The following is a 12,764-nucleotide window of genomic DNA, read 5'->3' as shown; positions in this document are numbered from 1 at the left end:
ATTTGAGACTTTAAGTAAAATAATGTTTGGAAAGAAAATATATTTTATAAGTACAAAAATAGTTCACATACGTTTTCATCAAGACTCTCATTGAGTTTCTTGTGGGTACTTGAAATCTCTATAAGTACATGGCCTGTGAATAAAACCAGATGTTGGGGATAAAGTCACTGTGTGGATTTTGTAAGGATACTACAGAAAGTAAAATAATGGAATATAGCACAATCTCTCACTGCCCTTAGCACCGGGAAGCATCAGGGCCTGTGGCATGTCAGAAACACTAACTGCATGCCCATGGCAGTGGGTTCCAGAGGAACACAGGCCCTAGCAAACTTACTCTAACAACACTGTTCATCCAAAGAATGCCAACTTTGTCTTTAAATTCACATCATGCTTTCTATATTTTCTCATTCCCTAAGCTGAATCTTATTTATCTGATTTAATTTTTAAATTCTCTTACAAAAGATTATCATGGCCCTTATAGTAACTATAGGAACAAATGACTTATTTTTATCTAATCCCTAGAGTAATCTGATTATCTGTCAGGCATAAAAGATAAAGGTCATTTTTTCTCATATTAGCTCTTGTGTCATTTTGGAAAATAGTAACGCCATGGGAAAATGCAGCAGGGACAGTGCTCTGCCTCTTATCTCCTGGGACTACATCAATTCTCTGAAATAACTACAGTCACAGGAGAATGTTCCAGAATTGAGCTTTACTCCAAAAGCAGCAAGACAACCACTTGATTTGCAAAATACATCTCTTGCAGTTTGAGACAGTGTGATGCATCTCTGCTACTAAACTCTAATAAAGGTGAACAAGAGCCTCTCCCTGCTCCCTTATCTACAGGAACCAAATGGGTCTGATACCTAAGAACTGGAAAAAACAGAATCATTTGGAACAACCACCAGATCATACTAAACCATAACACAATGTGCTGGAGAGATCCTCCCACAGTTTTGGTAGGAATTCCTTGGGTGAACTGAAAGGCTGTAGATGAAGGAGAATTAAAATTAAGACTGTGGTAGATACAGGGAAAGAGAAAGAATACCAACTAGATTGTAACTTCAGCTATCACCTTTACACAAATGACACTATGGTGTCCTGTTCCAGAAACCGTTAACACACGTGACACTCTGTAGTTCCCCACACCCCCATTGTCAGATTCTGAAATTCAGCCTTTTCCTTGAAATGTCCACCTGAAGGTCTCATTAGGTGCCTCACATTCAACATGTCTAAAAGTGAATTCACCCCCCCTATTGTCCAATCCCAGCTCTTGGATGCCAACTAGCCAGTCACATGGGGTTGACACCTCACCCATAGTCACAATTCAACAACAAAGACTCATTCCCTTGTGCATGTGTGTCATCACTTGGGCCAAAGTCTAGAGTGAAATCAGGCCCCTTACTCATCCTGCTTCCTTGATCAACAAAGTAGCAGCCCTTCTCTGTCTGGGAGAGGAGGTATATGCTGATGACTTGTGAAATCTACGTGCACCCAATCATCTGTCCCATGAGGGGTGGGAGAAGAGTCTCCCTAGTCTGCCCCCACCAACACATTCAAACCCACAAGTTGGATCTCTTAGGAGTCTCCCTGCCCCTCAAGCTCTTATCATTTCTCTTGATTCCTAGCTTGTTCTATTCCAGACCCTCTTCCTCACATGTGCTGGGAATCCCTCAAAACCACATGTAACATGTCATCTCCCCAGCCCCTCCCCATGGTATACCAACTCCTCAGCATGAAGCCTACCGTCAATAATGCTGCTTAAAATAACCATGGCAGGTGGTGGGGACAGAGACTCTCCTTATAAGGTTATTGGTATATAACCTGTAAGTCTCTAAGCAGCTTGTGATTCTGGAAACCTCTAACAGAATAGCCTGCTGGATAAACATGGGAGGGCAGACTCATCCCCACCACACCAAGTTACCAAGATACCCACTCTCCAGCCTTTTTTTTTTTTTTTTTTTGGAAAGATTTTATTTATTTGAGAGAGAGAGAACAAGCAGAGAGGGAGAATGAGAGGGAAAAGCAGACACCCTGCTGAGCAGGGAACCTGATACAGGCTCGATCCCAGGACCCTGAGACCATGACCTGAGCTGAGGGCAGACACTTCACTGACTGAGCCACCCAGGTGCTGCCTCCACTCTCCATGCTTAATGACACTGACTTCATTTCTCCCGTAATTAAGTTCTCCTAAAGTTCAACAGGAAACAAATCAGAGTTCTTCACAAAGGAAGCCCCTCACATGACCAAGAGTATAAGTACAATACGTCATTTTATCATTTAGTGATATCAGATACTGAAATAGCTTGAGTTACTTTCATATCCATTTTAAACCCATAAATGACTCCTGGCTGGAGATGAAAAACAACAACAAAAACCCCACTTCAATTACTTGAAAATTAAGCACTCTATTCTTGGCAAGTCAGATCTACTTTTTTTAAAGTCTAAAAATAATTGTGCTTAAATCAGGAGTGATTCAGACTAATTCAAGGCACTCATATATTTTTTTTTTTTCCAAACTGTCATGAACTTTATCTCTACAACCTTATACAATGTGGATCTCTGAGAAGCATGTTGCCAAAACAAAAGCATGTGCTAGTGTGGCAATATGGAGAAAGCCAGCACTGCTGAACCTGGTGCTTGGGCCCTGAGGCCCCTTCTGCCTGGGGTGTTCTCCCTGCAGGCAGCTTGGTGGAAAGGCTCACTGAAACAGCTCATTCACTCTGTGGGCAGGAACGGAACACCTGACCTTATCCTTGTTATTCCTGTCCCTCACAGTTCGTGGAATTTAAATGCTGACTTTTAGCAGCAGCAGTCCTTGGTCAAAAGAAGGATTAGAAAACATCTTTAATGTGACTATGGGAGTTGCCAAAAGTGTATATTAAAACAGAAAATGAAAACAGCCCCTTTATGTTCAATCTATAGAAGTTTATTCTTAAATATACCAAGTTACTTTATGTCTCAAATGTGGCATCACACACGTTTATTTACTCCTAGCCTGGTAACCTAATTTTTCATAAATTACATCTGAGAAGAAAAAAATTTTTCAAGGAGAGGGTGGAGCACAGCCCAGATTCTAATGGAGCAGAACTAAATACACACCCAAACAGGAACCAACGTGCTGGTCTCAGAAATCACAGCACTGTATGAACTGGATCAACCATTTCCTTTTTCCCTTTTAGGTTCTGAGTAAACATTCTGGGAAGAGACATGTAGTAAGTACTGAAATATGACTCAGTCTGAGTAAATTATATTCTTAATGGCAATATTAAAGGAATTTAAATACATCGTATTTCAAAATCATGAACTTCATATAGCTAAAAGTCAATAGACAGGATAAAGTGACAGGATACCATTAGTTTTTCCTTAAAATTCATATAGATAGCTGACAAGAGATATCACTCCAATTTTAGGAGTTATGAATAAACATGTCCAAAAATTTGGACAATACTATGTAAAAATATGAATTTAGTCAATCAGCAAAATGGACTTTAAAAAGTTAAATAAAATTTAAGAGTATTGGTAAGAACACACAAAATTTTCATTTGAAATATAGATTAGTCATTGGACTATTTATTATGTATTTTCAACTAGATAATTCTTCATTAATTCACAGTATAAATTTAGAGAAACCAGATGGGGATTATTAATGGATGTGAGTAGCACAGAACAGGTGCCAAACGTGTAGGAATACATATTTTTTCATTTATATTTGATCATGGATAATCAGAACACCATATTTCCAAATAGCACAGAGCAATGACCGAGCCACACACTACTTCTTTCATGTTACTTCAAGTGGAATCAGACAATAAAATGACAGGGTGGAAGACAATCTACTGTGGACCTAAAGTTACATGCTATGAATTAATGTAAACCTGACCAAAACTGTTACTAGAAAAGGATGTACTTTTTCTGACAATTTTCGAAATATCAAATGTGGCCAGGAGAAAATATAAAGGAAATAAAAGCAAACTACACATAGATGGAATATGTTAAATACACAAGTGTATATCCTACAGATTAGAGTCACCAGCACTGAATTAGTACAGAGGCAGATTAGTAACCGTGAACATGTGACTGAACTTGAAAGGCTTTGCTAAACTTTAAGAATAGCCCTTGGTAGCTGCCTACCCCACAGTCCCTGGATGCAGTCGGAGGTGCTCTCCTCTGGTCAGTGTAAGTACTCTACCAGTAAACAATGTGCATGGAGAAATAACACCGAAAAAGTGAAAAAAAAAGTGACAGGATAAGCATTTCATTCAATATTTCTTCTGACTTAGCCAACCATAGTACCACAGTTCTAGCTAATGTCTTGCAGAGAGATTAATTAATTATTAATTATTCCACCACTGATATGATTTGTATCATTCTATGAAAACAAGTAGGACAAACAGAAGTTATACATTAGAATTATATACTCTTTCAAAGTTCTTTCATAGTCTGAGATGAAAGTAAAGTGCCAAGTAACATCTGACTTTGGTAAGAAAAAAATGCCACGAGGGTAGTCACTAAAAGAATAAAGTACACCTAACTACCAAGAGAATAGAAAGTCAAAAAAAAAAAAAACAAAACCAGTCAAAAAGAGGTAAAGAGAAGAAGTGAACACAGACAGTAGGGAAGCAAAAAGAAATTACATGGAGTGTAAATGGACTATATAATCCATTTAAACAACGAAGATTTTTAGGGTTAAAAAATTGTATTTTGCTTACAAGAGACATGCATTAAATACAAGAATAGAGAGTAAAAGGATGGAATAAGATACATAGCAAACACTAACCCAAAGAAAGCTGATGTAGATCTATTAAAACCAAAGTCAAAGCGGGTGAGAAACATTATTAGACATAAAACAATCACTTCATAATGGGAAAAAACTCAATTCGTCTAGAAGATGGAAACATTTTTTATTTGTATGCATCTATTAACATAGTCTCAACATATTTAAAATTGAATTTTAAAAAATAGATAAGTCATTAATTGTAGGAGACTTCAATATACTTCTTTTAGTAAACATATAGAACAGACAAAAATATCACTACAGATATAGATGACCTGAAAAATACACTTGATCTAATGAACATATACAGAATATTATAACTGATAACTTCATTTTTAAAGCCATCTATATATTTTTAAAAGGATCAAAAGAAAGCCTCACTGTATTTCAAAGGACTGAAATCATATTGAGTATGCTCTTTAACCACACCAAAATTAAACTAGAAACCACTGACAGAAGGGTAGCCAGAAAATGTCCATATATTGAGGATGAAAAAACAGACTTCTAAATAATCTATAGGTCAAAAAAGAAATCACAATAGAAGTTTAAATTATTTTGAAATGAAAAAATAAATATAGCATATAAGAACATGTAAGATGGGGCAGCCCTGGTGGCTCAGTGGTTTAGCACTGCCTTCAGCCCAGGATGTGATTGATCCTCAAGACCCGGGATCGAGTCCTGCGTTGGGCTCCCTGCATGGAGCCTCCTTCTCCCTCTGCCTGTGTCTCTGCCTCTCTCTTTGTCTCTGTGTCTCCCATGAATAAATAAAATCTTAAAAAAAAAAAAAAAGTAAGATGCAACTAAAGCTGTGGTTAGAGGAAATTTATAGCCTTCAAATGCATATTAGAAAAGAATGAGTGAAAAAAATAAATGCTCTACTCATTTCAAGAATTTAATAGAATACTATTCAATAATAAAAAGAAATTACTACTGACAGACATCACAACATGGATAAATTTCAGAAATAGTATAGTAAATGAAAGAAGCCATACTAAAAATACTACATACTATAGGATTCCATTTACAAAACATTCCGGGAAAGGCAAAACTGACAGCATCTGATAAACAAATCTGCCTATTCTGTGACCCAGCAATTTCACTCCTAGATATATTCCTAAGAGAAATAAGTGCATTTGTTTACCAAAAGGCAAGCACAGGAAAGTTCATGGCAGCTTTATTCATATCTCCAAGCCAGAAACAACCCAAACAACTTATCAACACTAGAATGGATAAATTATAGAATAAACTGACACAATGGAACAGGAAGACCCAAAATCTGTATATAAATTCCTCTCAAGGGCAGCCCGGGTGGCTCAGCGGTTTAGCGCCGCCTTCAGTCCGGGGCCTGATCCTGCAGACCTAGGATGGAGGCCCCCTGCATGGAGCCTGCTTATCCCTCTGCCTGTGTCTCTGCCTCTCTCTCATGAATAAATAAAATCTTTTAAACAAACAAATTCATTCATTCATTCATTCCTCTCGAATCCTTGGCTAACACCTAAATTGCACATGTACAGGGTTAGACTCAAAGAAAATCAGCAGCTGAAAGAACATGGAGTTCAGCAGAGATTCTCAGTAGACACACAGTGTTGGGGATACAGAGTTGGGAGCTGTAGTCCCACTAAGTGAGAAAGGCTTACTAAATACCAGGGGGACACCTGGGTGGCTCAATGATTGAGGGTCTGCCTTTGGCTCAGGTCATGATCCTGGGGTCCTGGGATGGAGTCCTGCATCAGGCTCCCCCCAGGGAACCTGTTTCTCCTTCTTCCTATGTCTCTGCCTATCTGTGTCTCTCATGAATAATAAAATCAATCAATCAATCAATCAATCAATCAATCCCACAGGCTTCCCACAGACATCTGGTAGGGACTTACCTTAGGAATAAAGACTAAGTCATATGACTAAGGGCATAACCAAAATAGATCCACCAGAAAAATCTACAATTAAGCCTCCACAAATCAGGGTTATCTACTAGTAATTTAACTGCCTATTAGAATAGAATTTCACAATCTTAAGAGGAAGATAACAGAATTGAGTCTCTACAACATTTTCTCACAGTGCTCAGCACAGGAAGAAAAAAATCAGTAGACAGGGTGAATGGCAAACCTATCAACTCTGAATTCTTTTTAGTAGGTTTTTTTTTTTTTGTATTCCAAAATATTTTATAATTCTAATAATACTTACGTTTACTTATAACTTTAATGTTATAATATAAATTTGTAATATATTATAAATTGATACACATTTTTTCCTTCAGTAACTGGTTTACTTAGTACCGTGTCCTCAAAGTTCATCCATCTTACAGGATGCATCAGAATTGCCTTTCTAAGACTGAATAATATTCCATTGTTTGGATATTCTACATTTTATTTGTCCATTCACAACTTGCAAAAAAAATGTTGATAGACACCTGGGTTCTTTCTACCTCCTGGCCATTATGAGTAATGCTGCTATAAATATGAATGTGCAGATATTTCAAGACTATTTTTTAAATTCAAGTGTAACATACAGTGTTAAATTAATAAACATTTTTAATAATTCCAGAACTATTTTATTTTTTTTAAGATTTATTTATTTATTTATTCATGAGAGAGAGAGAGAGAGAGAGAGAGAAGCAGAGACACAGGCAGAGGGAGAAGCAGGCTCCATGCCAGGAGCCTGACATGGGACTCGATCCCAGGTCTCCAGGATCGCACCCTGGGCCAAAGGCAGGTGCCAAACCGCTGGGCCACCCAGGGATCCCTCCAGAACTATTTTAGATGTATTACAGGATTGAGAAAATGTATAAACATGTTGAGGTTATTGGGAGCCAATGTACACACACATTTTCAAAATACATAATGTGGGACACCTGGGCGGCTCAGCGGTCATATGCCTGCCTTTGGCCCAGGACCTAAATCCTGGAGTCCCAAGATCGAGTCCCACATCAGGCTCCCTGCATGGAACCTGCTTCTCTCTCTGCCTATGTCTCTGCCTCTCTCTGGGTCTCTTATGAATAAATAAAATCTTAAAAAAAAAAAAAACCCACAAAACCCACAGAACACATAATGTAAGTACATCTGTTTATTTCTATATATGTGTATACATATATGTCTATTTTTGAGTGTATGTATGTTTACAACATACACTGTACATATACATATGTGTGTGTGTGTATATATGTATTTCCTAGCTCTGTTTGCTGAAAGGACCAAGATGACACTTCAGTAGCAACGAGCACACCCAATATTCAAATCTTAGCTTCTAATATCATTCCCCCTAAAAGGAAGTATCATTCCTCAGAAAAAATGGCCATTGATTCCACAATTGAGAAAAGACAAGATGAGCCTGGAACATACAGTTACACAAGAAAGAGAGAAAGTACACAGAAATAAGTGAATGAATGGCTGAGTGAATGAATGGATGAGAGTCAGCCTGAAGGAGCTCCTACTGGCCAAACACAGGACAGTTTAAGCACCAAAGTAATTAAGGACAGTTATAAATTATAAATCATTGAAAAAATCTTAGAATCCATGAGTCCACAACAATAAATAGGCAAAGATGTGAGCAAGGAGGGCTCCTACTAAAAGTAAAATGCCAAACTGGTAAATATGGAGAGAGTGTTCAGTCAGAAAATCATCACTCAGCAACAAGCAAACACTGATTCAGGCAAAATTCATTAATAGATACTAAGCCTAAGGAACAAATGTTGATGATAAATAAGATATTTGCATAGTCTGAAAGTGTTACCGCTTCAGATAGCTTATTAGTAGCAGTAGAAAGAAAATTTCTCCACTTTACAGTGGAAAAATCAGACAACACCTCCAATGGACAATCAAAATTGTCACAAATGAGAGGCAGATGAACACTATCAAATTTGATACTCACAGGACACAAAATGACTCAGCATTCTAGATCACCTGAATCTAATCAAACACACCTGGAATTTCAGAGTTAATATGTTCCTGACCATTCATCCCCTTTTAGTGTTTCTTTTTCTTTCTTTCTTTTTCAAAAAGATTTTATTTATTCATGAAAGAGAGAGAGATGCAGAGACACAGAGGGAGAAGCAGGCTCCTCACAGGAAGCCCAATGTGGGACTCAGTCCCCCAACTGGGATCATGCCCTGAGCCGAAGGCAGACGCTCAACTGCTGAGCTACCCAGGTGTCCCATCAAATGAATAAAATCTTAAAAAAATACATACCAAGAAAGGAAAACTATGAACCAGTATCTCTCATAAAGAGAGGTACAAAAATCCTCAACAAGGTGTTAGCAAATCAAATCCAACAACGTATGAAAAGAATTATATACCATGAGCAGTGGGATTTATTCTACGTATTTAAGACTAGTTCAACATTTAAGTCAATTAAAGGGGCACCTAGATGGCTCAGTCAGTTAAATGTGTCTGCCTTCAGCTCAGGTAGTGATCCCAGGGTTCTGGGATCAAGCCCCATGTTGGGCTCCTTGTTCAGCAAGGAGCCTGCTTCTTCCTCTTCCCTCTGGTTGTGCTAAGAAACAAATAAAAATCTTTAAACAAAAAATAAAGTCAATTAAGGCAATTCATCACATCAACAAGCTGCAAAAAAAAAAAAATCATATGATCCTATCAATAGATGTAAAGATTAAAATAAGAAAACAAATCAATTAAAATGTGAACAAAAGATAAAAAGACACCTACCAAAGAAGATATACAGATGGTAAATAACCATATGAAAAGATGTTTCACATCATATGCCATTAGGAAATTGTAGATTAAAGTAACAATGAGACACCACCACACACCTATCAGAATGGCTAAAATCCAGAAAACGGACAATACCAAATGTTGAGAATGTGGAGCAACAGGAATGCTCATTCATTGCTAGTAAGAATGCAGAGTGGCACAGCCACTTTGCAAGACAGTGTGGCAATTTCTTACAAAGGTAAACAGTCTTACCATTCAATCCAGTAATTGTGCTCTTAGGTATTTACCCAAATGACTTGAAATCTTTTGTGTACAGAAAAACCTGTACATGAATGTTAATAGCTTTTTCATAGGACCAAAACTAGGAAGCAACCAAGATGAATGGATAAACCGTAGTACATGTGTACAAGTGAGTATTATACAGGGATAAAAAAGAAACAAGGTATTAAAACCACAAAAAGACATGGAGCAAGCTTAAATGCATATGGTTTAGTGCAAGAATCCGGTCTGAAAAGACTACATATTACAAAATTCCAACCAAATGATTCTGGAAAAGGCAAAATTACACAGACAATAAAAAGATCGGTGGTTGCCAAGGAGGGTGGGGGGTGGATACTGTAATGGTAGACACATGTCATTAAACATTTGTCAAAACTCATGTTAACACAAAGAGTGAACCTTAATGTAAGCTATGGACTTTACAATACAATGTATTGATACTGGTTCATCACTGAGTAGGGGAGAGAGGAGTATGTGGGAACTCTGGGTAAGAGTTGCTAAGTTTTCTTTAAATCGAAACTGTTCTAAAAAAGATAAACTTATTAAAAACAAAATAACACAACAAGAGAGCCATCTGCAACTAGCAGTAATTAGAAACTAGTGCCCTGTTTGGAGGAAAACACATGCACTGTCTGAATCTTTTACTTGTGGACAAGAACTCAGTCACCTGTGTGATGCCAGTGCCTGTCTGGCACCTAATAGTCCTTAAAAGTCTGATCAATAAATAAGTTTATTGAACAGATGAATGAAAGGTAATCACAGTGAAAAAAAAATATAAAGAAGTACAGTGAGGTCGGGGAAAGAAAACTCTGGCAAAAGTTTGATCCATCATAAGGTGGTATCTGTAGTATTTGATTTTATTGCTATACAAATGGGTATTACAGAAATTCCTACAGGAAAAATGATTTCTGTTGAACCTGAATGCCTGATCCCCGATTTGCCCTCTCCGACCCCCCAAGCTCAACAAGCAGTTTTAGAAGGAGAGGCTTCTGTTGTGGCAGTACAGACACTGGTTGCATCTGGAGTCTGAGCAGCTGGCATTCACCCACAGGGCCCTGAGCCCTGGAAGAACAAGCTCTCTTAAGCAGGGCTGGCACCCACGCAGACACATTTCCATCCTCAGAGCCTCCAGGAGCAAATTCCTGGCAGCTTTTGTTTCCTATCACCAAAGTTTAGTAACACCAACGACATCTGGTCTCAGAGAATCCTGAGCCATAAACAACGTATCAAAAAGCCCCCAAAATAAGGGACATTTTTGCTTACAAAATTTTCATTCTGCAAAAGCTACAATACCAGACTACAGTGGTGGGTTCAGTGATGGACACTTGGCAACCCAGGTTGTGAGGATTAAGTGTCCTAATAAAGGAAAGGTGCCAAGAGCAAGACGCACACTAAATACTCAGTGTTAGCTTCCTTCCAGCATCCTGATTTCTGGCAAAAAGTGAGAAAGGAAAGGAAAGATAATATAGAAAAGGAGGAAGTTGGTATAAACTACTTACTTTAGAAGTTTGGCATAAGAGAAAAGTATGAAGGTAGCTAGAAATAACCACATTAAACAATTTTTTCAAGAAAGGGGATAACTTACAAGATTTGAAGGAAGAATAAATGGAAACCAATAAACCCCATATGACATATGAATTCTTAATTTATATATAAAAATGCCATAAAAATATTACTGTTATCCTTGCACAAGGACTTAAAATCTCAATGGAAATTATTAGAAAATATTCTAGATATTTTAAACTCAAGTCTTTTCAGTGAGGCAGAGAACAAATTCACATCTAACATCAGAAATCTAGTCAACCCCAAGGTAAAACCTAACAGACACGTCCTCTCTGAAAATTATGACCAAGTATTATTATGTAAAGGTAGGGGAAGATTCAGGGCTTAGGTGATAATTCTGTCATCAGTATTGATAAACTGATTCAGGAAACAAATTAACTGTTTATTACCCACTTCATTTTTGATTAGCAATTAAACTAATTTAGCTCATCTGCTGTACACAAGCACTGTCAAGATAAAGCACAGGATTTGCAATGAAGGAAAAATATTTCCCAAGGTGGGTTTTTTTTTTTTTTAATTTTATTTATTTATGATAGTCACACAGAGAGAGAGAGAGGCAGAGACACAGGCAGAGGGAGAAGCAGGCTCCGTGTACCGGGAGCCTGACGTGGGATTCGATCCCGGGTCTCCAGGATAGCGCCCTGGGCCAAAGGCAGGCGCCAAACCGCTGTGCCACCCAGGGATCCCCCAAGGTGGGTTTTAATGTACCACTCTTATTTTGGCTAAAAGGATGACATTAATTTATTCAAGCTTATCAATTATATATCACATAGAAATAATTTATCAATTTTGCATCCATATACAGATTACAAGCAATTGTTTTCTTTACATGTGAATGTAAAAAAACAGCATCAAAAGATTAAGTTTTCTACAAGCTATTATATTGAGGTAGGATAATATTAATTATTCATCTTTTTTTATTGATTAGTAGATTAAGACTAAAAAACAACCATTTTGATACTAGCAAAAATGAAAGCAGGTGTATTATTAATAATGAATGAAGCTGATAACTAGTTATTCAGTATGGTATCATTAACTAATTATAGGAAATTTCATGCAAGCCCCCAAAAAATGCTACATCTGAAAAATTTTTAAGTCCTTTAAAAATATTGAAACAGGGGCACCTGAAGCATCCAACTTGATTTCAGCTCAGGTCATGATCTCAGGGTTTTGAGATCGAGCCCCTGCTTAAGATTCTCTTTCTTCCCCATCCCTCTGCCCCCCTTTAAGAAAATAAAATGTGGAAACAGGTCCCCAAAATACAAAGAGAGGACAATACATATAAGAAGGTGCAAAGACTATTTCGGTTCAGAATTACTGAGTAAAATCATCCTAAAAATTCGAAGTGAAGGGGCATCTAGGTGGCTCAGTCAGTTACGTGTCTGACTCTTGATTTTAGCTCAGGTCTCAAGCTCAGGGTCGTGAGTTCAGGCCTTACATTGGGGCCTACTTTAAAAAAAAATTAAGTGAAAAATTTCTTTCAA

General features: G+C 37.6%; 1 protein-coding gene across 6 annotated transcripts in view; it reads right to left on the bottom strand.

The window, feature by feature from the left end:
• BAIAP2L1 (BAR/IMD domain containing adaptor protein 2 like 1) overlaps positions 1-12,764 on the bottom strand; it is an 86,997-nt gene that overhangs the window by 26,852 nt on the left and 47,381 nt on the right. For 3 of the 6 annotated variants that reach the window (XM_049111140.1, XM_049111141.1, XM_049111142.1), the window contains 2 exons: positions 916-987; positions 72-133 (listed from right to left, as the gene is read on the bottom strand). In XM_049111140.1, coding sequence (XP_048967097.1) covers positions 72-133; positions 916-987 — 134 coding nt within the window. The remainder of the gene's footprint in view (positions 1-71; positions 134-915; positions 988-12,764) is intronic. The other 3 variants (XM_025426205.3, XM_025426206.3, XM_049111143.1) reach the window with 1 other exon arrangement.

The sequence above is a fragment of the Canis lupus genome, chromosome 6 (assembly GCF_003254725.2).
Source record: "Canis lupus dingo isolate Sandy chromosome 6, ASM325472v2, whole genome shotgun sequence".
NCBI lineage: Eukaryota > Metazoa > Chordata > Mammalia > Carnivora > Canidae > Canis > Canis lupus.
The sequence above is the reverse complement of the archived record's forward strand: the minus strand, read 5'-3'. Positions and strand labels throughout refer to the sequence as shown.